The sequence below is a fragment of the Taeniopygia guttata genome, chromosome 24, assembly GCF_048771995.1.
Source record: "Taeniopygia guttata chromosome 24, bTaeGut7.mat, whole genome shotgun sequence".
Classification (NCBI taxonomy): domain Eukaryota; kingdom Metazoa; phylum Chordata; class Aves; order Passeriformes; family Estrildidae; genus Taeniopygia; species Taeniopygia guttata.
Genome location: NC_133049.1, coordinates 5,583,583 through 5,609,314, shown reverse-complemented (window position 1 = coordinate 5,609,314; position 25,732 = coordinate 5,583,583). Strand labels below are relative to the sequence as shown.

Here is a 25,732-nt window from a genome sequence, read left to right as displayed (position 1 = left end):
AGCTGGCCAAGCCTCATGCAGGAGCCCAGCAGGCTGGAAGCAGTGGTTTGCCCTCCCCAGCCCCGTGTCTTGAGTCCGGACGCGCTCCGTTGGACCGGGTGACAGAATTCCATCTCCAGTTTCCCTCAGAGTGCTCCTGACAGGGAGCGAGACCCCAGACCCCACCCGAGGGTGGGCATTGAGCTGCTCAGAGGTGCCAGGCTGGACCCACCAGCTCTGCATCCCTCCCCTCACATCCCAGCCCGGATCAGAAGGCAGCAGCACCTTGTGATCCCCCACCCACAGGTGCCCTGAGGCTGCACAGAGCTGCTCAGAGCCCTGCTGGCTCCTGACCCCTTGTGCTGCCCCTGCAGCATGAGGACACAGCCCTCCCACTGCTTCTTCCCCTTCCCTGGCCAGCACAGTGCCACTCCTCCTGCTAATCTTGCTCCTACAGCTACCCTGACCTATTTAAAAAGAAGAATAAATAACTCAAAAAGAGGCAGAGGAAAGAGATGAGAAAGCAGCTCTCTTCTCTTTCATGCACTTCAACACCTACACTTTGGCACAGATAAAGTTGGAGCCAGGACTTCAATCAACCTTGCTGGGCACAGTTACAGCCCCTGGCTGAGCTCAGAGCCTGTTGAACACCGTGTGCAGCAGGCATTAAACACCCCGGGCTTGTCTCAGCCCTTCACCTGCCTCCCAATTCAGGCAGCAGGTGCCCTGTTAATGCCCTGTGCCAGCCTTGTTTCCGCACATGAGACATTTCCCAGTGCTCTTCCCAGCCCTGGAGCCTCCTGGGCTTCGCTTCTCCCCCAGCAGCCAAGGAGAGGTGCAGACCCAGCAGCAAACTCAGCACCCCTGAGCACAGCCAGGCTGGGGTGATGGCAAAGAGGGGCTCAAAGGCAGCAGATTCCAACGGGATGAGAATTAATCCCTTTGGGGGATTAATTTGGGACTGCTGCCCACCCCCTCCATGGCCCTGCTGGCACAGCTTAGCCCAGCCACTGCAGGACAGGGGACAAAAGAACTTCCCCCAAGTGAAGGCACAGCAACAGCTGCAGGTTTTGGACAAGGGCACTGAATTCGAGCAATTGCTGGCCTGTGCCATAAATGTTTTAGTTTTTTTTTTTTTTTTTTTGTGCCTGGGAGATGATTAATTCCTGCCTTTCCTGAAACATCAACCCGACAACAGCAGCTTGGTTTGTGCAGTGCTGACTCGCCTGGAGCAGAGCCTCCCGAGGCTGAACCCACACAGAGAGCAGCCCACTGGGCAGAGTGGGCTGGGGGACAGATGGAGGGGCCCTGCTGCAGCCAGAATCAGGAGCAAGATGCTGTGCAGGCAGGAGCCAGCATTTTTTCCCAGAAACTGCCTTAGAGAAGCAGCAAGGGCATGGTTTGCAGCATGGGGAGCGGGGCTGGGCTGTGGAAAGCCAAAGCCACATGTTGCATCAACAGAAGGCCTGTCCCAGCCAGCTGGTTAATACAGAACCTCTCTGCAGGGACACCAGGGACAGTCACGTCCATCCCCTCGTGGTCCTGCCTGCTGAGGGCTCAGCTTCAGCCACACAACATCCACACTGTTCCCTCTACCCCTGCCCAAGCCACCGCCCCCGCTGTGGCAGGCACATTCGTCTCTCTCTCAGGGTGTTTTCATAGAGGAAGCACAGAGAAAAGAAAAAGAAAATTTCTATTTCTGCCCCTTGTTTTTCCCATGTGGAATGTGTGTGGAGAATTGTTTCCCTGGGGTGATGCTTGGTTGGATTCTGGTGAGGATTGTTTGAGCCTGGTGGCCAATCCAACCCACTGGGGCTGGGCTCAGAGAGAGGGGCACGAGTTGGGAGTGAGTTGGATATGGGAGTTAGAAAAAGTAGGTTTGTAGTTTTAGTATCTCCTTTAAATAGTTTATTAATGTATTATAGTATAGTTATAATAAAGAAATCATTCAGCCTCTGAACTGGAGTCAGACATCAGCACTTCTTCCCACCAGCTTCACCTGCACTTACCACACCTGGGGCTGCTCCTCACTGTCCCAGCCCCTGTGGTGCCCAATTCCCAAAGCTGTGCACAAAGCTGGGGAGACCTGGGGGCTGAGATGGAGCAGGGAAACCCCAGCACGTCCCCAGGGCTCAACTTTCATTTTCCCACAGCTCTGAAGCCTCCTCACACCCTGCTGTTCCCTGCAGCAAGGCTGACTCTGTGCGTGGCCCCAGAGTCCCCAAAGCCACCCTGAAAAGCCCCAGCTGTGGTGTGCAGATCCCCCAAAGCACCCTGATCCCTCTGCCCCGGGAGAGGGGAAGGCTGTGCCTCATTTCTAAAGGAGCTTGGCCCACTTTCCTGTTAAAAGCCTCATTAACAGTCCAGGTTGGATGCGTGGAAAGAAAAGGTGGGATGTTTTCCTACCTTTCTCATGAGATATTTATTTTTTCCCTGCCCTTTGTGCTGCCCACCCCAATGTAGCACTCGCCAGCGCCGCAGACTCAAGCAGGAACACATCCATCCATCCATCCATCCATCCATCCATCCATCCATCCATCCATCCATCCATCCATCATCCATCCATCCATCCATCCATCCATCCATCCATCCATCCATCCATCCATCCATCCATCCATCATCCTTCATCCATCCATCCATCATCCATCATCCATCCATCCATCCCTCCATCCATCATCCATCATCCATCCCTCCCTCCATCCATCCCTGGTGGATTTCACACGTTGCTCAGGCAAGGAACTGTTTTCTCCCCTCATCCCGTCCCCACCCTCCGTTCCCATGCCAGAGAAAACAAACCCAGACTGTGGGAAGGGAGAAAGAAAGAAAGAAAGAAAGAAAGAAAGAAAGAAAGAAAGAAAGAAAGAAAGAAAGAAAGAAAGAAAGAAAGAAAGAAAGAAAGAAAGAAAGAAAGAAAGAAAGAAAGAAAGAAAGAAAGAAAGAAAGAAAGAAAGAAAGAAAGAAAGAAAGAAAGAAAGAAAGAAAGAAAGAAAGAAAGAAAGAAAGAAAGAAAGAAAGAAAGAAAGAAAGAAAGAAAGAAAGAAAGAAAGAAAGAAAGAAAGAAAGAAAGAAAGAAAGAAAGAAAGAAAGAAAGAAAGAAAGAAAGAAAGAAAGGGGAAGATCACCCACCAGCAGCCCCAAATTGCCATTAATCCCACAGATTGGGATCCACCCCTCTGCCCACCCCGTTCCAAGCAGAGCAGCACCAAGGGGAGAGGGGGAAGTGTGGGAAAAGGATCCCCTTTTTTTGTGTCCAAAGGTGGGGGGGGGGAGGGCGTGAAATTTCTGGGAACCGGTGCGATGCCTGAGCGTGCTCGGGGGCCCCATGTGAAAAATCCATTAGGAAGAGTCTGGAGAGAATTAAAGCCCCTGTGAAAAGCAGCCTGGAGAAACAGGAGACAGCGGAGCCGAGGGAGGGGGAACAAGCCAGGCTTTAATGGCACCATGAAAAGCCTCCCCCCGCCTGCCACCCCCCAGCCCTTATAAAAAGAGGGAGTGCTGTATGAATAGGAATTAAAGCAGCAACACTATCTGCCCGTGCCCGGCTCTGCCAGCTGTTGCATTCAGCCCAGCTTCCTGTCCCTGTGCCAGCAGCCAGACCTCTGGGACAGCAGCTGGGAGAGCAGGGAGAGGGACAGGAGGTCACCCCGGGCTCAGCCTGGCACCTGGCCCAGCCCACAGCTTCTCTTTGATCCCTCTGCAAGGCTCCAGGCATCTCCTGCCCTCTTCCTGCAGCACAGCGAGGCCACAAACGTCCCCCAGCCTTCCCCACCACAAGAATGGCTCCAAAAGTACAGGTTTTAAAGAATCCCATCTTTCTCTTAATGGCAGTTTTTCAATAAAAATGAGGCCTATGCAAATCATCCCACCTGTCCATCAATCCTTTATCTGCTGCTTTTTTGATCCTGCTGGCCGATTTTAGTGCTATGTGACAGAAGGAGCTGAAATTATCCCTCCCAGAAAGCTCCTGGAGACGGCTGGAGTGGGATCCTCAGCAGAGGTGGGAGCCAAACCTCATTAGACATCAGAGAACCCAGAGGGACAGGAGGCAGCTCCCAGGAGCAGGAAGGGCCCAGATCAGAAAAAAGGTATTTTTAGACACCCGGTAATTCTTCTGTGATATGCAGATCCACTGGAAATCAGCTTTCAAAAGCTCTTCTGCACATCTGCTGGGATATTTTAAAAGACTGCTTCCTGTGGACAAGTTTTTCCTTTAAGTCCTATTACCACCCTTTTCTCCTCAATCCTAAGGACAAGGGAAAAGCCAGCCCCAGCCCAAATTCTCCCTGTAGCCACGGGCACTGAAGAAAATGGCAAACTCCATGAGGAATTAGCTGCTGGGCATGTGTCAGCCCAAGCTCTTCCAGAGGAAGACTCTGGATTTCCTCCTGGCTTGGACAACCAAACATCCACACAAAGTGAACAGCGCTCCACAGAGGAACAGGGACCTGAATTCCAACGTATTCACGGGGCTTCCCAGTTCCCAGATGGCCTCAGCAAACACAGAAATGACCCTGTAGGGTTGGTTTAGGAGCCAGATTGCTGATGGCAAACTTTCCCTGCCGGAACAGCCCACGCCAAATTATCCCAGGACTTTGCTCGTGTGTTATGTACACGAGGGAAGATAAAGAGAAACAAAGCTGCAATGTGAGAAGCCCAGAGCACTGCTGACCTTCTCCCTCCCCTCTGCACCTCTGCATGTCCCTCTGCAGCTTTCCAAGCTTTTCTCTCCCTCCCAGGGGCTCCTGCAGGGCGGGTGGGGATGGAAAAACCACTGGCAACTAATCCAGCAGTTCAGCAGCTGCCGCTGGCGTGTCAGAGTGCGACGGCTTTCGGGCCAGATGCCAAACGTGTCTTAGGCTTTAATCTCTCTCTCAGGTCACCTATCCCCTGTCAATCAAGCCCTGCTCCCTGGCACAGATGCCACCAGACAGGATGCACAGCCACTCTGGAAGATTAGCATCAGCCAGACCCCGCCTCGGGGCTTGCTCCTCTTTAGCCCCCCCAGCCCTACATCCTCCCACCTGAATCTGCCTAGCTTTGGAGCACCTGCTGCAGGAACTGGCATTTAGGAGTTCCCAGAAAGGGCTGCGTGGCTCCAGCGAGCCCCACGGGCTGTTTGCAGCGACCTTGCTGGGACGAGAGCGCTGCTGGTGTGTAAATAACTCCCTGCTGGAAGCCAAGCGAGCAGGGGGGGTCAGCAACCCCTGCCAGCTTTTCCTCCCCCCCTGCCTGTAGCACATCCAAGGCCAGGGCTGCAAAGCTGCTGGCACATGTTGTCCATGCTCCCCCAGCTCTCTGAGTCTCCTTCAAAGGTCCATTTGCCATTTTTTCCCCTTTCTCCTTGTGCTTCCTCTGGCTGGAGCCAGTGCACAAGGGGGTGAGTGTCTCCTGCACAGAGCCAGGGTGTGTCCATGCTCTGCTGCACCCAGAAGAGCCCATGTTCATGAATCCATGGATATTCCCACTTGCAAATGCTTTATTCGTGTCCTGTGCAGCAGGGCATCCCTGGGCATGCAGGTTTGGGGAAATCATTGCCATAGGCAGGACAAAAATGGGATCAAAGGTGTGTAAATCCATGGGCAGGACAAAAATGGGATCATTCACAGGTGTGAACATCCAGTAGGATCACACAGGTGTTTAAGTCCATGGGCAGGACAAAAATGGGATCAGAGGTGTGTAAATCTATGGGCAGGACAAAAATGGGATCACAGAGGTGTGTAAGTCCATTGGAGTCACACACATGTGAATGTCCATGGGCAGGATAAAAATGGGATCACACAGGTGTGAATGTCCAATGGGATCACACAGGTGTTTAAGTCCATGGGCAGGACAAAAATGGGATCACAGAGGTGTGTAAGTCCATTGGAGCCACACACATGAATATCCATGACCAGAACACAAATGGGATCACACAGGTGTGTAAATCCATGGGCAGGACAAAAATGGGATCAGAAATGTGTAAATCCAGGATGCAGGTTGGGATCACACAGGTGTGAATATCCATGTGCACGACCACCACACATGTGCAGAACACAAGCACAGCCTTTTATTCTGTCACCCACTGCCTGTAATAAATAGTTACATGTCACACTACATGGCTTGCCTGCGACTGACAAAGGTCCTGCAAGGCAGGAGAAGCTATTAGGGGAACAGATTGCTGGAATAAAATATTAAATTTCCACTTATCAATCTCTTTAATGCGCCATAACTCTCATAGAAGCATTCAGCCTTCTCCCTCTGAACAAATTGCCCTCCCCATCAGGGGGCTGAACCAGCCCTACACTTTTCTTCTCTGGGGCCTGGAGGGAAGATTTTGGGCAGCAAATAGGGGGAGAACAGGGAGACAGAAAGGGGAAAAGCTGCTGCAGGGTTTTCTCTGCATCAGCCTTCTGTGTTGTTTTTTTTTTTGGTTTTTTTTTTCTCCCAAGGCTGGCTGCTCACTAGATTGAACTCCATTTATTGCATGCAGCTCTTGAAAGAGGTTTCGTGGTCCACTGACAATCCCTAAATTGCCTGCAAGACCCAAACAAATGTACCTGTAATAGCTGAGCGAGGAGGGCTGAGCCCTCCCCAGCACCGGCCTAATCGCTCCTCAGGGAGAGCTGGATAAACATATTCAGATCCCATGAATTATTAAAGTTTTTGTTTTTTTTTCTTTTTTAATGTGGTGCAGGCCTGGCCTGTGTGGTTGGCTGTTAATCCCTCCTCGCAGGGCAGCTGTGGGTGTGCCCTTCATTCCCTCTCCTTTAACCTCAACCCCACAGCCAGGACCTTTGGGAACCAGCTGAGATTACACCAACCTAACCCCAAAAATCCTGTGCTGATGGAGCCTGAGTCCTCTGGAAAAAAAAAACCAAAAAAAAAAAAAAAAAAAAACCCAAAAAACACCAGGAAAAGAGACAATTCCAAATCCCAGAGGGAGAACCCACAGCCCATCGTGTCTGGAGGAGCCTGTACAGGTGAGCTGGTGCTGCAGCCACCTTCAGTGCCACTGAGGTGCTGAGACACATCAAAAATGGGCAGAAAACGTGAAGAGAGGGATGTGCCTGGTGTCCTGACACCCCAAATGATATGGGGTGGTTGGAGAGGCAGAATGACAGCAAGAAATGGCCACAGAGGCTATGGAGGAATGGAAAGTGAGAGCCTGTTACTCTCAGTCTTCTTCAGCCCCTGCTCCACCTCCTTCTCTGTGTCTGAGGGCTGAGCTTGGAGGTTTTGGAGCTCTGCTCGCTGTTTTAACGTGCCCAAACCCCCTGGATGCTGCGTGGGATGGATTTCTGATGCCAAAGGGAGTCACAGCTTGTACCAGGCACTGCCCCAGGAACCCTGAGGTGACAACTCCCCTGGAATGGCCAGCAGCTGATCTTGGCCATGACCTTGCCCTGGTTTTGGGTGGTTGGGCAGGGCTGGGCACAAAGGGCTTTGTTTTTTCCCTGGCAAAAGAAACAGCTCCCAGAGAAGGGCTGCACCAGGAACAACTGAGCAGGCAGGGATCCAGGCCAGGAGGTGTGAATGAAAGGCCTGCTACAGTGATAAGGATCATAAATAAATAGCGGGTAATTAGCATCTAATTAGCACATCCCATCCATTGACCTCCAAGCACTTGGATAGAGGAAGATTAGCCTGGTTTGTCCACCTTACAGAGAGCGGAGCTGAGGTGCCAAACACAGAGTTATTGCTAATTTTAGCTGCCCCAAGCTGGGCTCTGTGCTTGCTCAGCATTTACCACCAAAAAAGCTGCTGGAGGGGGCTGGAGTTTCATCAGCCTCAGGTCAGACAGTTCCAGGGACTGGGGTGGCAGGAGAGGCTCTGGCTGCCTTGGGCTGGGCACAGGAGGAGGTAACAGCCCCAGGAGCCTGCTCTGTGTTCAGAGCACCCCAGTGCACCTCCTTCACCCCACTGCCCATCCTGCCCGGGCTGTTTGCAGCCCAGAGCTCACTGCAGTGTGGCTGTGCTCCACCTCACTGCTCCAAGAGGCACTTCCAGCCCTCCTGAGACCCACCAGTCACTGCCTGATAACCCAAATCACTCCTTTACCCCAAAGGAATGGAATAAATGTCCCTTTTCTGCCCTCAAAGCACCCACAGCCACTTTTCCCCCTTGGTGATGTCTCACAATGTCACTCTGACTTTCAGAAATCAGGTTATTGCCATATGTTATTTCTTCCCCTGGAGCTATTTCTTGACATGACTTTCTCTCCCTGACACTACCTAAGCTTGCCCACATGTCTTTGGCCACCCTGCTTTGCAGGCCTCAGATTCCTTCTGTCTCCTGGGACATCACAGCCTCACTTCCCATGCCTGCATCCTGGGATGGTGTTCCTCCCTGGAGCCCAAAGCTCCTCCAGCACTCACAGGAATCCACAGCAGGCAGGTGAGAGAGTTCACAGAGCACTGCAAAGAGCTCAAATGAGGAATCAGGAGAATTGCCCAACACCAGAAACACCAAACACCATCCTGAACAAGCGATTCATCCATCTCCTGCCTTCCTGGCAGTGCACATCCTCATCCTGCCCCTTGTTCACATGTACCACAATCTCTCTGAATCCAAAGCAGAGAGACTGGGGGGGGGGGGACAGATTGAATTGGTGTAAGAACGAAAAAGACCACGAGAGGAAAGGAGGAAACAAAAACCCAAAGCAAACCAGTGCAACACCAGTACAAAGCCAAGAACTCCACTGCCCCCTTTGCCTCTGGAGATTCCCACCCTGAAAGGAGGCACTGGTGGCTGAGGAGATGGAGCTGGCAGATGTCAGCTCCTCGCAGGTTTGTGTCCCTCCCCACCTTGTTCTCATGTCCTACCTGTGACGTTGACCTCCACCAAGCCCGAGCGGGTCCCGATGGCGTTGGTGGCCTCGCAGACGTAGGTGCCAGCCACGCTGTAGGACACGGGCCCTTTGAAGTAGATGGTGTTGTTCTGGATTTCCACGCTCCCTGGCAGCGTCCCGTTGGGCCTGGGGGGGACAGAGACCATGGCTGACCCCACAGGTGGCACCCAGAGGTGACACCAACCTTCTGGGTCTGTGCTTGCCCTTGGGCAGGTGTGGAAGCTGGAGGTGCTGGTTGGAAAAATTCATGTAGGCAGGGAAGGGACACAACCTGACCCTGTTTTAGCTCAATTTCCTGCCCATTTAACTCTCCTGATCAGCCAGGGTTAATTTCAACTCAAACTCAAGGACAGCAGTGTTGATTTACATGTCAGAACAGTCAGGTAAGTGTGAAACCGGAAAAATGCAAAACTAAACCCGGAGATACAGAAAATAAATTGACAAAGGCAGATGAAAAAATTTTTTTTAAAAGCCCCTGTGTCTTAGGAAAAGACATACATGGCCTGGTTATTCTTAATTACTGAAGCAAAGTAAAGTAATTACTCCTCTTAGGCAATTAAAAATTACTCAAGTAATTCCTTCCCCTCCTCCCAACCCAAATGTGCACATATTGTCAGCAATTTCTACGAAACAAAAGGGAATAACGGGGCTATAATTAGGATTGTGAAGAAGTGCCTAAATGCATGTATTTTGCATGTCTACATATACACATATGTACAGGAAACACAGATTTTCCAGCTGCATCAAGCCAACCATCCTCAAGCTGATGGAAAAACACCTTAAGCATGGTCCTGTGGAGCCCTGAACCTACAAAAACAAGAGCCCAGCTCAACAGGGTGGGGTGGGATGCTCCTGGAGGCTGCTGCCTCCTCTGACAGCTCCCCTGGCTGCTCATCACCATCCCAATGGGAGGAGAGGAAAAGCACCGCTGGGTTTTACATTCCAGGCACAGAAACAGCCTCAAGGGGCATCTCTCCTGCCTCGGGTGCATTTTTGCCTCTGAGGTTTCCCTGGAAATGTTGTGAGGAACCCAGAGAACCTGGCAGAACCAACAGATGGAGAGAGCTGGGGATGGAGAAGTAGGAAAAAAGGCAGGAAAAACAATCCTTTTCAGACTTTCACTTCCAACAGTTTGATCTGGGAAGTGGAATGAGAGAGAATGTGCTCCTTGCAAAGCCATGTTGAGAGCCTCCCTCCTGATGACAAATGCCAGCTGAAAAGAAGAAAGGATCCATTTGATCTTCCTCTTTTAAAGCTACATGAGTGCTTACAGAGAAGAAAGAGCAGCAGAGAGAACCACATCAGGTTGTGTCAATTCCCACCTGACTGCCCAGACTCCCCTCACTCACTTTTCAAGTCCCTTTAGTGTGTTCAGCCAAAAGCTGGGAACCTGAGGATAAGGAATTATTGCTGTTTAATGCCAGTCACCTGAGGAGCTGATTCCAGGGAAAGCTTGTTCACACACAGCCAAATTTTGTGTTATTTGTGCCCTTTCAAAGCAGGGAAATCCAGGGTTCTTCCCCAGCTCTGCTGCCGAGGCACTTGGTGGTGCTGGGCACACGGATCACCTTGTCACATCTCAGCTGCCTCACGTCACCAGGGCAGAATATCATCCCAGTGAGGCGAGAAGGGGAAGTTTTCCCTGGATTTTGAGGCTGTAGTGAGCTGGACAGGCTGTACCTTGGGGTGACACTGCTGACACTAATGGGACTGGGCCCTAAGTGACCAGAGGGTGGGTGAGGTGTCTGCAGGAACTCCTTGTCCCTGCTGGGAGGTGACATTTGCTGCTGGCAGCAGGGCTCTGGGGACACTTACAGCTTCCACTCGTAGGTGTGAGCTGGGGGGTTGGCATCAGATTTGCAGATCAGCTTCACATCCTTGCGGTTCAGGAACCAGTTGCCATCGAAGCCCTCGATGGTGACTTCTGGCTCGTCTGCAGGGGTGGGGAGAGGGGGGAGAGCAGAAGGGGAAAAGGAGAGAGGAGAGGTTGTGGGAAAGGAAAGGGGAGGAAATGAGATGGGAAGAGATGAGGGGCACAGGTGGGAAAAGGAAAGAGATTAAAAGGAGAGGAAAGGATTGTGGAAAATGGAATAGGAAGAGATGAGGGGGCAAGAGTGGGAGAGGGAAAGAGATTGCGAGGAGGGAAAGGTGATGGGACAAGGAATGTGGGAAAGGAAAGGGGAGAAAATGAAATAGGAAGAGATGAGGAGGCAGGAGTGGAGAAGGAGAGAGAACACGAGGAGGGAAAGACGATGGACAAGGAATGGGAGGGAGTGCAAAAGACAGAGAGAAGAGAGCAGACAGGACATGACAGAGGCAGAGAAAGAAGGTAAGAAAAAGAGAAAACCCACAATTATTCCAAGTGATCCTTTCAATTTTCACCCTCAGAACCAAGACCACAAGCCTTGCACCAGCCCAGCCCTGAGCAGGGAGCCCTGCCAGCGGTGCCCAGGCCCCTTACACTGCACGTTGAGGGTGATGCTGTCGGTGAACCTCTCCAGCTGGTAGTTGACCACGCACATGAGCTGCTGGCGGTGCGCCTCGCGGCTCGGCACCAGCCGGTACCGGCTGATCACCGTCACGGTGCCGTTGCTGTTCCGGATCTCCTGGAACTCCGCTTCCCCCTTCAGCTTCGTGTCCCAGGTGACGGTGCTGGGGGGTTTCCCGTTGGAGGAGGTGCAGGTGGCTACCAAGATCTTTTCTGTCCTGCCAGACTTGGCAATTAGTGGCCTCTTGGTGCCCTCCATCCAGTTCCTGGGCTTGGCTGCAGGGGAGTGCAGAAAGGAGGAGGAGGAGGAGAAAAGGGTGCAAAGGGATGGTTAGAAAGGCAATGCTGCTCTGTTTCTACATCCCAAGAGCCATCTAACACCACTGAGGCTGTGACAGAGTTTGTGGCGAGTTCAGAGCTGTGCAAATTGCCAGCAATAACTCCCATGTAATAATTGCTTTATGGCAGTGCCTATGTACCTTGCACCATCTACCTGCATCATTTATGGGGAAACAATAGTGGAGGTGCCATAAATGTGGCATAAATAATAAATAAATAAATAACAAAAGTCAGTCCTTTCCTCCCAGAGGTTTCCATCCCGTGCTAGAAAGGAACTGAAATTGCAGAAAAAACAACTCATGTAGACCTTGGGTGGGGTCTGTTCACTCACAGCCCTGAGGGATAAGCTCTGCTTGAGTTTAGGATCAATCTGTTGTCTGACAACCCCAGCTCATTAAAATCACCACTCCCACAGGGCCCTGGTCACTGTTACTGCACCTACATTACAGAATCACAGAACCACAGAATAATGAGATTGGAAGAGACCTCTAAGATCACCAAGTCCAACCTATGCTCTAACACCACAACTAGACTATAGCACCAAGTGCCAAGTCCAGTCTTTTTTTAAACATTAAAAAAAAAAAAAAATTTAGGAGTGTAGGTGGAGGGCAAAGGGGAGCTGAGGTCTGGAAAGAAAAAGTGTGACAGCTCAGCTGCCTCAGAACCACCTGCTTTGTGCTCCCTGCTCTTCACCTCTTCCCAGCCAACTTAAAACTCCATCCCAGGTACAATTGACACCCCCGTGTTTGCCCTGAGCTCCCAGGGTGTGAAGCTCAGGTTCCTCCAGCTCTGTTGGACTGGAGGTCACCCTGCAGCGCCTGCCCAGAGCCTTACCCAGCACGGTGAGGTTCAGCTGCCCTTCCCGGTTGCCGGTTGGGAAAGTGGCAAACTCACAGATGTAAACCCCCTCATCCTCCAGCTCCAGGCGGGACAGCTGGATGGTGCCATCCTTGAAGGAAGGGTTGCGGAAAGTCACCCGCTCCTTGTAGGGGGACAGGATGGACACGCCCATGGCGGGGTTGTAGATGGCCACATTCTGCTTGGTGCCGTTGGTGGCCTTCTGCCACGTCACCTGGGTGATCTTCACGATGGGCAGCGGGTTGGTGAAGCTGCAGTGCAGCACCACGTCCGTGCCGATGAACCCCGAGACGGAGTCATTGACCAGGACAGCCTGAGCTTGCAGCCCTGCAAGGGAACGGCAACACGTGAGCGTTTGGCACTCCCAGAAGCAGTGTGGTTATTGGGCATCAGGCTCAGGAATGCCTCTGGTTATTCCACTTGTTTCACAGAACTCACAGAATCACCAGGTTGGAAGAGACCTTCAAGATCATCGAGTCCAACCCAGCCCCAACCCCTCAACCAAACCCTGGCACCCAGTGCCACATCCAGGCTTGTTTTAAACACACCCAGGGATGGTGACTCTGCCATTCCAGAACTTTATCACCCTTTCTGTGATAAACTTTTCCCTAATATCCAACCTGAATTTCCCTTGGTGCAGCTTGAGGCTTGTGTGCTCTGGTTCTGTCAGTGCTGCCTGGAGAAAGAGCCCAACCCCACCTGAGCACAGCCACCTTCCAGGGAGTTCAGAGAGTGACAAGGTCACCCCTGAGCCTCCTTTTCTCCAGGCTGAGCACCCCCAGCTCCCTCAGTTGTTCCTCACAGGGATTGTGTTTCTTACTGACATGGCTGATACAAGAGCAATTTGTGGCTACAAGCACCTCCTGCATCCACCTGCAGCTTCATTCTTGCTCATAAACATCTTCCTCCCACTGTGACCAGCCCAGGGCTCCTCATCATCATCACCCAAAGGCACAAACTTGGATCAATAATACCTTCCTCCCACTGTGACCAGCCCAGGGCACATCATCATCATCATCATCACCCAAAGGCACAAAGCTGGATCGATAACACCTTCCTCCCACTGTGACCAGCCCAGGGCTCATCATCATCATCACCCAAAGGCACAAAGCTGGATCGATAACACCTTCCTCCCACTGTGACCAGCCCAGGGCTCCTCATCATCATCACCCAAAGGCACAAACCTGGACCAGTAACACCTTCCTCCCACTGTGACCAGCTAAGGGCTCATCATCATCATCACCCAAGAGCAATTTGTAGCTACAGGCACCTCCTGCATCCACCTGCAGCTTCATTCTTGCTCATAAACACCTTCCTCCCACTGTGACCAGCCCAGCCCAGGGCTCATCATCGTCATCATCATCACCCAAAGGCACAAGGCTGGATCAATAACACCTTCCTCCCTTTTGTCTTCAGCTTGGGGTGACGCTGAATCAGTTGTGGTAAATATTCAGGGCAAGTGTGTCTGCAGGCATGTGAAAGCCCTGATGTTTATCAGCTCAGCACAGCCCAACATATGCTAACACACACTCAGACATCCATTTAATCCCATTGGAGCTGCAGCAGTAATTAAAGGAGCTGCAAAGAGTCAGCCCTCATTTCAGGGCAGCAATAATTCCCATACAAGAACAGCTTTAAGGCACTGCCTCTACACCTTGCATGATCTCCCTGTATCACCCAGGTCATTTCTGTGCCCTTTTAACCCCAGAAGTGGCTGAATTTAGGAACCTTCCACCTTGATTCTGTGGAAGGCGCTCATGAAAAGTGGGAGCTGCAGTCCATGACGACTCTTCTGTCTCAGTTCATTCCTCCCCTGACAGATGGAGAAAAGTATCTCCCACCAGACTGACCCTGGAACTCATCTTTGCTACCACTGTGTCTTTTCCTAATCTGTGTGTTTAGAGATAATGCTCTGGTAATTATACAGGCAGTATTTGTATAATAAATACAACAGAGAGGCAAGGTGGGAAGAACGAGAAAAGCGGGTTTTGCTCCCAGCTTCTGGGAGAATCTGCAATTGGATGGATTCTGGGAGCTGGGGAGGAAAGGAAAGAAAGGGATAATAAAAAAAAAGAAAGATAGAGAACTCTTTCATGTTCTGCACAGAGAGTGAGGAACATGAAAGAGTAATGGAACAGAGAGAGGGGCTGGGGAAAGAAAAATGCAGAGCAAGAGAAACAAGACAGCACCTCCTAACAGAAATGTCACCCTACTCTGTTCTTCCAGGGATGAATGGCTCCCTGTCCAAGGGTAAAATAAACTCCTCAGTGTTGGTCCCTGTGGCAGATGTGCCCTGGGACTTCTCCAAGAGTCTCCTTCCCGCAGTTTCTCTCACATACACACACAGACAAAACTCTTCCCCACCCACCCACACTCCACGTTGCCCCCTCACTCCCTACCTGCTGTTCCCAGCCTTATCCTCATCCCCACATCTCACCCACGCCTCTTCTCTCTCCCTTCTCCTTCCTGTGACCCTGAGGACAAGCCCCAACAGCCCAGCCTGGCCACCAGACGCCACCAGCTGACCACAGCCATCAGCAGTTCCGACCGAAACTCGGCCTCCAGAGCTTTGTGTGGACCTGCCCCTTGTTCCCCGAGCCAAGCCCCACACCCCAGCACTGCAGCTGGGTGCTCAGGAATGTTTTCCAGAGCTTCTCACAGCCACAGCAAAGTGCTGGTGCCCTCAAGTGCCTGCACGCACGAAGCCACCGAGTCCTCTGGGGCTAGCAGGGTGCACCCTTCCCCTCCCAGCATAGCCAGGGCCATTTCCCCCACAGTTCTCCCTGCACAAAGCAGAGGAAACTCTGAGAAAGTCCCATCTGGAGCATGCTTCCCCTCTGGAGAAGGACGTCCCAGCAGCAGAACACAGCGCAGGACTTTTCTGCCACCAGTGCCCACAACATCCTCCCTGATGAAACGAGGGCACAGGCTGGGTTTAGATGAGGCCAGGCTGGGATCTGAGGGAAGAATGGGTGGACAGGGGAGGGGGAGATGTCTCCAGCAGGCTGTGCAGCATATGCTGCTCCTTCCACCCCGGAGGTGAGCGAGCCTCTTGCAGCGTTGCCCACACCCGCCGAGGTGAGGAGCGGCTTTGCCAAGGAGTCTGGCTCGGAAGGCTCCAGAGCCTCCCAGAGCGTGTGGGAGCTTGCTGGGGAGCACTTCAATCACGTAGCCAGGGCCTTGGGAACGGCCCAGCCTGGGTGGGTGTGCTCAGCACTCCCTCAGCTCCCAGGGCCGGGGGAGCGCGGAGCCACCAGCGCCTCTTCCACCGATGGCTGGTGCCCCCAGCGGGGTCTGCCTGGGGCACAGCTGGCTCTGCTCCCCACAAGAGCTGGCTCTGCTCCCCACAAGCTCCCTGACCCCCCATGGGGCCCTTTGAACCCGCATTTCCACGCCCCAGCAAAGCGGTCCCGGGAAGTCTCTGCGGCTCCTCGCGGTGCCCGCCAGCAGCAGAGGAGCCAACCTGCAGGCAGGAGAGGGTGGAAAGCCACCAGCTGCTCCTCAGAGTCACCCTGCAGGGCTGGCAGTCCCTCTGCCACCACTGATGTGCCTCTGGAATGAAGATAAAGTCAATCAAGCTGCAGCCATTCCAGCAGGGAATGTGATGGATAGCACAGGGGAGGTCAGTCCAGTCCCTCGCTCCATCCATCATTACCGTGCCCTTCCTTTACGCTGTGATTTCCCTGCAAATTAATGAACTGACCCTTTTACAAGTCGAGTTATTTATCTTGACCTTGAGCAGCAGCAACAATTCCCAGTTCTACCCTCCCCCTGCCATGGGATCCGTGCATCAAAACAGGCTGGGCTTGGACATAAACTGGAGAAAAAGTGGATTTTGGAGATGATAAACTTGATCCTGAACCTACAGGATTCCTGCAGAACTCGCCTGTGTCCAGGTGTGAAGAGCCAGACTTTTGGCCAGGGAAAAAGCTGGTGCCAGTTGAGTGAGGACAGCTTGCCAAGAGCCAAATGCTGCCAAAGCTGGGATTCAGGCCCTTACACGCAGCAGCCCTGACAAAAACACATTCCAAACTTTCTCGAGGCTCCAGGGAAAAAGGGAAAACAAAAAAATAACACCCGGCAGAAGAAAAAACAAACAAAAAACCACCCTGAAAAACCCCAAACACAGCGCGGAAATCGCGTTTCCTTTCCAGGCGACTGAACAACTCTTTTGCAAGACAGGAAAAACTCTCTCTGTTCCAGTCATCCAAACCTTAAATCAGGAAAACAACACACCCATTCTGCTCCAGGAGCACCCACAGCTCAATGCAGCCATGAGGAAGGGGGACAGATGGAGGAAAGGGGTTTGGGAAGTTGCTGGATCTGCTTCCCACCCTAAATCAGAAGCCAGAGGGCAAACCTGGCTGCTGCCACGCTCTGGAGAGTGCTTGTTTGCAAGGTGACTGAGCTGGGCTGGCGGGCCTTCCCTCGCCCCGTTACACACTCAATAATTCATCAGGGCAAATGCATAGATAATTGATGGCAATGAGCACGCACGGCCAGCAGAGGAGGAGAAAATAAAATCACTAATCAGCCTCTGGAGAGCTTTGAACATATTCAGCTGGATGTGTGTGTGTGTGTGAAGTGCTGAGATTGGCCGTGTTTCTCCTTTGCTGAACGATCTGTGTGGTTGGAAGGGCAGGGAGGAACTTGGGGTGAATCCTGCCATTTTCACACCCCAGATCTCCCAGTGCCCACCAATCCATGCTGACACCTCCCAGGGGCAGCCAGCAAGGATTAGCTGGATAGGTTGCAGCTTGCCCACTTGCATTTTATTCATTAGTTTTGTGGTGTTATTTTTTGTCACGACCAAAAAGGGCCCAGCCGTGTGCCAAAGACATGTTGGTGCCAAGACCTCATTAGTGCAGACCTCGGAGATCCTACTCCTCCACCTTGGCCTCTGAAGTGGTTTGTGTTGATGCCTTTCCCCACGATCCCAACCCCAGATATTCACCGAGGCCTCGGGGGCACCGTGCACAGCTCGGGGTGCCCTGAGGCACATGGGCTGGGAAGGAAGGTCTGCACTCCCTGGGTGTTGGGACACAGCAGAAGTGGCAGGTGGTGGGTCTTGGAGCTGGAAACCCTTTCTCCTAAAAGCCCAGGAGGTGCTGTTCCAGCAGGGCTCCCACACTTGCAAATCAGGTTCTTGCTCCCCCGTATAGAAAGCTCTGGAAATGATCTCCAGGCTCTGGGTGAGCTCTGTCACAACCTCACTCAATGCCTCTTTGTTAAGAGCCATGTGAACTCCACTCTGCTTTGCACAACCTTACCTCTGCTGAGCCTCTCACCAATTTCTCTCCCTCCTGTTCCCTGATACTCATCTCCCCCCAGGGGCACTGAAACAGCCCTTGGCAGAGTGGGATGAGCCACCCTTTGGTGTGGCAATATCATGACTGATGAAGATGTCACAGGGATCGCTCCTGATTCCTACTCACAGCAGCTGGGACCTTACAGAAGGACAAATCAATGCATCGCACTTCAGCCTGCACAAAGTCCCACAGAAGGAGCTGATTTTGGGCAGTGATGTCCCACCCGTGGTCCCGTATCTCTCACAGACACCACAAATTTTCCATGAAGGAAAAGTGGGATGGAACAGGAGCCCAAAATTTTCCTCTCGGTGGCACTTCAAAATTTCTCTGCTGGTGTTTCTGAACTCATCTTTCCAAAGGAAAACGAGGTGTGAAACACAACTCTTGTGGGGCAGAGCCCCCAGCACAGCCCAGGTGTGTCAGGCAGGGTGGGAAACACCAGAAAGAAGATCCTAAATCCCAGCAGGGGAATTTCAGGTGGCAAGAAGCAAAGGTGTGAGGTGGCACTTGGCCAAGAGGTTGGGGTTAGTACCTCTGCTCCTGCCAGAGAGGCTTTGCATTGATTGCCAGGCATTTAAATCAGGATTCTGCTGCTCTTCCAAGAGCACAGAGCCTGCCTCGCCCTGCTGGGAGCCTGTTGCAATGAAGGAGTGGGCTCCAGTGAGTCAGTGGGCTCCAGTGAGTCACCCCAAGCCCTTCCTGTGGCAGCAGACCTTCACTGGAGGTCTCTCTGTCATCCACTGATTCACTCCTGCAGAGCCTGAGCACCACAGGGGCTGTAAAACCTGAGTTTTACACAAGGGGAGGGGGAGCCTCAGAAGGAAGATGAGAGAGATGTGGCAAGATTATAGCTCCAGGTGACATGGCTGCACATGAAAGGCCTGAGATAACACTGGGATGGGGTGGGGGCACCCCAAGAGAGAAACTGCACGCCCAGACATCCCTGCCCCCTTCCCAGTGGGAGCTGGGAGAGATTTATGGGAGCTGTGGGAAATGGCAGCGTTGTACAATGGCCCACCTGGCCCTCAGCCAAATAAATCCCTCTCAAACAAGAAAGGACTGGGCTGGGCTTTGGCTTGCAAATGGGAAACACGGGGTCCTCTCCCCGAGGTCACTGGTTCAGACCCAAATCCAGCCCACGGTGGCAGAGCAGAGATGATTTTATCCCAGGACCAGTCAATGGCTTGTATTGAGCGAGGTTCCATCACTGGCAGCCTTTGGGATAAAGTCTTCTCCTGCCCATGCAGGATTTCCTCTCTGGATAAATGGAGCACAAAGCAGCCTCAGGAGCCCCTGGAATGAAAGCTCTTCCCCAAAGGGCCTCATCCATTGATGCTCCACTTATTCCCTGTTATACTTTGGGAAATCTGGTCACTGAGGCACCGCTGGGATTCACACAGAGGCCCCAAACAAGAGCAAGGCCATGCTTGTCCCAGTGCTCCTTGTTGAAAGAGATGAAAGAAAAGCAGAGGCCAGGTTGGGATGGGCCAGGATTGAAGAGACAGGGATGACCACCAGACTAGACCATGAGTTTTTCAACTCTGCAAATATCCAGCCTCGAGAAGGGCTGGAAAGCAGGGCAGTGGGATGGGAACAGCAGCCTGCCTCTGCTCCCAGCTCTCTCTCCCTGCCGTTCCTTCCTTCCCTGGCTTTCTCACACTGCTTTGCTTCACCCCCCAAGTCACGGGGAGGGGAACATGCCCCATGGCAAAAGCAGGGAGGCTGGCGGAGCAGAAAGAGCTGACACAGCACTGGGAAAGGCCTTCCTGCAATAAAGCTCCCAAAGCCCATGCTCAGCAACAAAGCACAAAGGCTCCGTCCCCGCCGGCCCGCCCCAGCGCACTCGGCTGATCCAGCATCCCGCTGCCAGCTCCCACACCTGGGCACACACAGTGCCCTCTGCCCCAGCCTGGCCTGCCCAGCATGGGCACTGGGCTCATTTCCCCTCTCTTTTTGGGCTGGATGTTGTGGGAATCCAGAGCTTCCCTCTGGCTGCCCTGGCAGGGGTCAGGAACCCCCCTGGACAGAGCCCCCAGAGACACTGGCTGTGATCTCTGTCCATGGAGAGGAGTTCTCAATCTCACAGGATCAATTACCAGCTCTGAGTGTTTGATATAAGTAATAATTAAGTGTGGCACAGGTGCAAAAGTAAAATTTTAGGATTCTAGATGAGGGGTCCAAAGGGGACAAGATGGAGGAAATTGGGTGTGCCTTGTCCTTTTTCTCCTTCTTCATGCCCTCCATGTTTCACTGTGGTGTTGGCATTTTTCTGTTGGTTCAGGCTGGGGACACACTGTCCAACGTAGGTGACAGATATTGGCACGTTATTGTAAATCCAGCACAGGTAGTTTGTGGTATTTAATGTTTGTACCATCCCACTGAGGGCAGAGCCCCATACGCTGCCCTGCAGGACAGAGCTGCGGCAGGGCAGCAGAACATGTTAGAGATAAACAGAATAAACAACCTTGAAACAGCACAGACCAATTATGGCTTCTGCTTTGGCAGTGGGGCTGACAGACAGAGACTTTCTACAACCTCGGAATCACCAATACCCACAGATTCCGACAGATGTGACTCCAGCTCCTTCCTCAGCTCTTTTCCTGCTGTGTGCTTCTCCCACCTGTCCAGGTAGCCTCAGGGAGGAGCTGGGCTGTGCTACAGCACTTAGGGGAATTTGATGATAAATGTCCCTCAGGAGTGCTGAGTGACACCAGTGCTGAGTGCCTCAGTGCCCAAAGGTGTCCCTTCAAACACAATCTTCAACTCTTCTGGGGATATCTCAGGATGTTTCACTTTTATCCTGAGCAGGAAGGTTGGGATCCCCACAGCTCTGGCAGGCCTCAATCCCCGTGGCAGGCTGGAACCACACATTTGCCCTAAAATTGTTCCCCGAGTCCTGATTCACGAGGCCCAAAAAACAATCAGCTCCCCATGGAGCTTGGCTTCACAATTCCAATCTCCTTTCTCCTGCAATTTCCACGTCACATCTCCTTCCCTCCCCACTGCCTGTCTCCAGGGTTGCCTCTCCAGCGGGTCAATGCTTCTGCCTTTGATTTGCCCTCCTTCCATTGCAGCCTTAAACATCTTCCCACCCCTCTTGTGTCTCCACCACCACACCCCAGCCCACTCGCTCGCTTCTGCTCATCCCCAGCCACTGTTCCACCAGTGGATATGTCCAGGATGACATGCTGCACTAGGAAAAGCAGGCAGCTGGCCAGGCAAAGACAAAGAACCAAAAATCCAAGACTGCCCTCTCTGTAACCATCTCGCTGCCTGCCAGCAAGGAAAAAAAAACAAGTTCTTTTTGCTTACCAATTCTAACCTGTAAGCAAAAGAAAGAGGACCACAAGCAGAGCCGATGCTTATTTGGTGGTTGGGTGCGGAAGAAAAGCTGGAAAATCAAGTGTGGAGGAAGGGAATGAAGCTGGAGCTTTGAGAAGAGGGAAGCTAATTAAGCTGAGACTGTCCTGAGACCTTATCTTGATGGGCTGAGTCCCCAAATGCACACCAGTGTTTGCTCTGCTCTGCCTCTTTCTTGGACTTCCTCGTTGCCTTGGATGTTGTTCAAGGAGTTCTGGTCTAGTGCTAAATCTCCTCGCTATTAGAGCTCTCCAGGTGCTAAGGAGGAGAGATTTAATGAGGAGCTGTGAAGAGGGGATGAAGATAGCAACCCATGGAGAGCCTCATTTCCGAAAGGAGGGGAACTGGAGACTGGAGAGATTCAATAAAAACAAAAATAAACTTGATGGCACAGAAAAAGGAGAGAACATCAGCTCCTTCCTTCCCTGGCTGGTCTGTGGGGAAATGGGGGAGCTCTCAGGGCTGGGGCAGGGAATGACTCACTCGCCTCCACAGTGGGAACGGGACAAAGCCGAAACTCTGCTGACTCAGGCGTGACTTCAGCGCAGGGTTAATAACTGGCAGCCTCCTCTGGCTGCCCCACCAGCCAATTCCCTCTGTCCCCACTCAAACCGAGCCTCTTTCATCAGCATAGATGCCCGGGCACAGGAAATTATCAAAGATCCAAACGCTGCTCTTGCGTCCAAAACGTGGTGAAAAATGCATCCCTGCCAAACCCCGCTGGTGCTGGCCAGCCCTGTAATCTTCATGGAGAAGATCAAAACTCTGACTTTCCTACAGTTGAAATGTATGTTTAACAGTCACAACTTTCTGCCTGTGGTTTTGCTTTCCTCCCATTATCTCTCAGGATATAACATATTGCTGATATCTCACTATCTCCCGAAGTTAAAAAGAAATGGTTCCTCCTCTCACAAGCAGGAATGCCACGCTCTGTTCTTCTGCAATTCGTTTTGAAAGACAGAAACAAGCAAGTTTTTTTGTAACCACGAGAACGTGATATATGTTCTGGTGGCTGACAAGTAGGGGAAAGCTTTGCAAACAAGACAAATGCAAACATGGCACCAACAGATGCAATGGACAGACACCCTTCGCTGGCTCCCCGCCTGTGATTTCTTTTTTAATGTGTTTTTATCTTGCCCTAGAGATATCTCTGCAGGGAAGTGGGAAAGGCTTAGACCTCCCAGCTTTCTCTGGGTTGTTTAAAGATTCCTTCCCCGTGAACAGCAGCCCAGAAAGAACAGTGAGCACAAATAACCCAAAATTCAGTGCTCTGCTTGATTTCCAGCCTGCTGCTGCTCAGCTTTCTTATCACCAAGCCCCTGTGTGAGGAATTTCTACAAATTTCACTTCTTCCCACTTTATGATCTGCACAGAGCAGAGGCAGACACAGCTCCAGCCCTACCTGGGCCCCATCTGCAGGAATCACTCTGCATATTTATGGGAAAACCTTTGCATCTTCAAAAGGCTTTTCAAGCAGCAACTAATTAATCCTCCAACACCCTGCGAGGCAGGAAAGCCTTATTACCCCTGCTTGCAGGGGTGGGGCAATCAGAGGCGCTGAATGACAAAGAGATGTGCCCAAGGCCACCCAGGCAAGCAGCACTCTCACCCGGTTAGAGGTGGGGATGTGCAGAGGATGGTGGCAATTCTCCCCTGAGGAAGCAGGGATGGAGGATTTGTTGGGAGGCCCCACAGCCCCAACCACCCTTCATGCAAATGGCCAAGTCACCCTCATTTCCATGGCTGAGGAAACCCAGGGAGATGAAGTGGAAAATCCATTTAATCGGCAGAGTGTGGAAACCTAAACATTGCCCAGTCAAGAGCTCCACTAAAGGTTCCCAAAATGTGGCTCACGATTTTACCAACCCTGAGCAAACTGCTTGCAGCCAAATCTCTGAGATTTTGTGCTAAAGACATGCCAGAAATTAGGAGCAAACTGCTTGCAGCCAAATCTCTGAGATTTAGTGCTAAGGACATGCCAGAAATTAGGAGAGACTTTGAGGCTGGGGGTGAGTGTCGTTCACCTTCTGAGCAGACCCAGCCCCACATTTCTGAAATATCCCACATGCTGAAAAGGAGTGGGGTTAGATTAGATTTTAGGAAGAAATTCTCTACTGTGAGAGACTGGCACAGGTTTTCTAGAGAAGCTGTGGCTGCCCCATCCCTGGAAATGTCCAGAGCTGGGTTGGATGGAGCTCTGCACAACCTGGGGTAGTGAGAAGTGAGAAGGGTGAAATGGGATGAACTTTGAGGTCCTTTTAACCCAAACCATTCTGTGAGCCCGTGCTGGGTGGAGATGCAGCTCTCCCATCCTTTGAGGTCCCAGCATCTATCCAGGAATGATTGCTGGGCTTAGAGGGGCCTGCAAGAGCCAGGGCTGTAAACAAGTGACAAGACCACCCATTAAAGGCAGGCTGAGCAGGGAGGAAAGCAGGGAGGGAGGGTCAGAGCCCAGCAGGGAGACCTCCCACCACGGGTCAAGCTCCCTGCCCCATCCTCTGGGGTGCCTGGGATTTGCTTTCCTGGGAGAACAACACAGGTACAGCCCCTCTTCCCTGCCCAGAAAGGTCAGGGCTGTCAGCAGGGGCTCAGAGAGGCCAGAGCAGAGGGCGAGGCATGAGGAGAAGGGAATTCTGCAGAAAAAAAGATGATTTGTCCTGCAGAGAGGAGTTCACAAACTCCCATTTCCCTCTGGACACCTCTCAGTGGGAGCATTACTCCTCCTGCTGAGGTGACTGGGGGCTTAGACTGAAAAGCTGTATCTCCTCAGTGATTGCAATGCAAAGAGGGACACAGGTGAACTTCCAGGAAGAGAAAGTCAAGATTTCTCCATGCCTGATTATCCCATTCTCCAACAAGGTGGCTTTGTTCTTCCAGGTAGCCCCAGGGAGGAGCTGGGCTGTGCTACAGCACTTAGGGGAATTGGATGATAAATGTCCCTCAGGAGTGCTGAGTGACACCAGTGCTGAGTGCCTCAGTGCCCAAAGGTGTCCCTTCAAACACAACCTTCAACACCTTTGGGGGCTTCTCTCAGGATGTTTCACTTTTATCCTGAGCAGGAAGGTTGGGATCCCCACAGCTCTGGCAGGCCTCAATCCCCGTGGCAGGCTGGAACCACACATTTGCCCTAAAATTGTTCCCCAATCCTGATTCCTGAGACAAGGCAGGACCAAAAGCAATCAGCTCCCCATGGAGATCCATGCAGGATGAGCAAGCCAAGAGCCAACACCCCATTCCCAGCCTCGTGCTGGAGAAACCAGGCCTGGATTCTCAGGGTTAAACAACTCAGTCGGCCTTAACTGACAGATTTTATTGACTTCCATGGTGATTTCACTGACTTTTGTTCAACTCCATCAGCACCAGGCTCCCTGTTTCCTTCTCAGGGAGCAACAAGCCCCGTGGAGATGTGGATGCCAGATGGATTTTCCTGTGCCACTGGGGAGAGCTCCAGGGAATCATCCTGCTCTTCCAAAGACCAGGAGGTCAACTGCTCTCAGGGGACTCCTGTGTGCTTTGTCTCAGCTCAAACTGGAGGCTGCCACAAAAATGGAAAGCATGCTATGAAAAAATAACCAGAGCTGGTGGAAAATTTTCCAGCACAGCATATTTTTCTGATGGAAAGTGTCACTTAGTCCAAGCCAAAACCATCTAGTGGAACGTGCTGATTTTGGCAAAATTCTATTAAAAAAAAAAAAACAAAAACAACCTTTTGATAAGTTTGAACTGGTTTTCCCTTGTGGACTCTGATTTCTTTGAAATGGCATTATGGTAAAACAATGGCCAGGAGTGCAGCCAGGATGGGATGCTTTGGTTACCATGCAATGGGGGCATTTTAGATGAAGCCAGGCCAAAGTTTTCTTTTGAAATTTCCTTTCTGTGGAAATTTTCAAATGGCAGCCACAAAGCAGAAGGAGAACTCCCTCTGAAACGCCCAAAATCCCCAAAATCTGCCAGCCCGTGCTGCGTTAGTCATCCCCACAGCTGACCTTTCCAACAGCTCTCACCCCCAAACACAAATCACCTCCCTGTGCTCTCCACAGCCCACTCCAGGCTCTGCTCCAGCTGGATCCTTCCTCTCCTGGGTCTCATCCCACCCTGTCCCTGGGTCAGAAGTTTTCTGGGGGCTCAGGCCAGCCCTGCAAGCAGTGTGGTGTGGGAATGCAGGGCATCCCTCTGGCTGCCCTGGCAGGGCTGGGACCCTGGCAGGGGTCAGGAACCCCCCTGGACAGAGCCCCCAGAGACACTGTCTGTGATCTCTGGCCATGGAAAAGAGTTTTCAATCTTACAGGATCAATTACAAGTTCTGAGTGTTTGATAGAAGTAATAATTAAGTGCAAAAGTAAAATGTTAGGATTCTAGATGAGGGGTTCAAAGGGGACAAGATGGAGGAAATTGGGTGTGCCTTGTCCTTTTTCTCCTTCTTCATGCCCTCCATGTTTCACTGTGGTGTTGGCATTTTTCTGTTGGTTCAGGCTGGGGACACACTGTCCAACGTAGGTGACAGATATTGGCACGTTATTGTAAATCCAGCACAGGTAGTTTGTGGTATTTAATGTTTGTACCATCCCACTG

The 25,732-nt window shown here is 51.9% G+C and overlaps 1 protein-coding gene across 4 annotated transcripts in view; it reads right to left on the bottom strand.

The window, feature by feature from the left end:
- NECTIN1 (nectin cell adhesion molecule 1) overlaps positions 1-25,732 on the bottom strand; it is a 96,112-nt gene that overhangs the window by 38,854 nt on the left and 31,526 nt on the right. For all 4 annotated transcript variants that reach the window (XM_072918297.1, XM_030290722.4, XM_030290723.4 and 1 more), the window contains exons 2-5: positions 12,468-12,818; positions 11,268-11,570; positions 10,622-10,739; positions 8,781-8,932 (exon numbers count right to left, since the gene is read on the bottom strand). In XM_072918297.1, coding sequence (XP_072774398.1) covers positions 8,781-8,932; positions 10,622-10,739; positions 11,268-11,570; positions 12,468-12,818 — 924 coding nt within the window. The remainder of the gene's footprint in view (positions 1-8,780; positions 8,933-10,621; positions 10,740-11,267; positions 11,571-12,467; positions 12,819-25,732) is intronic.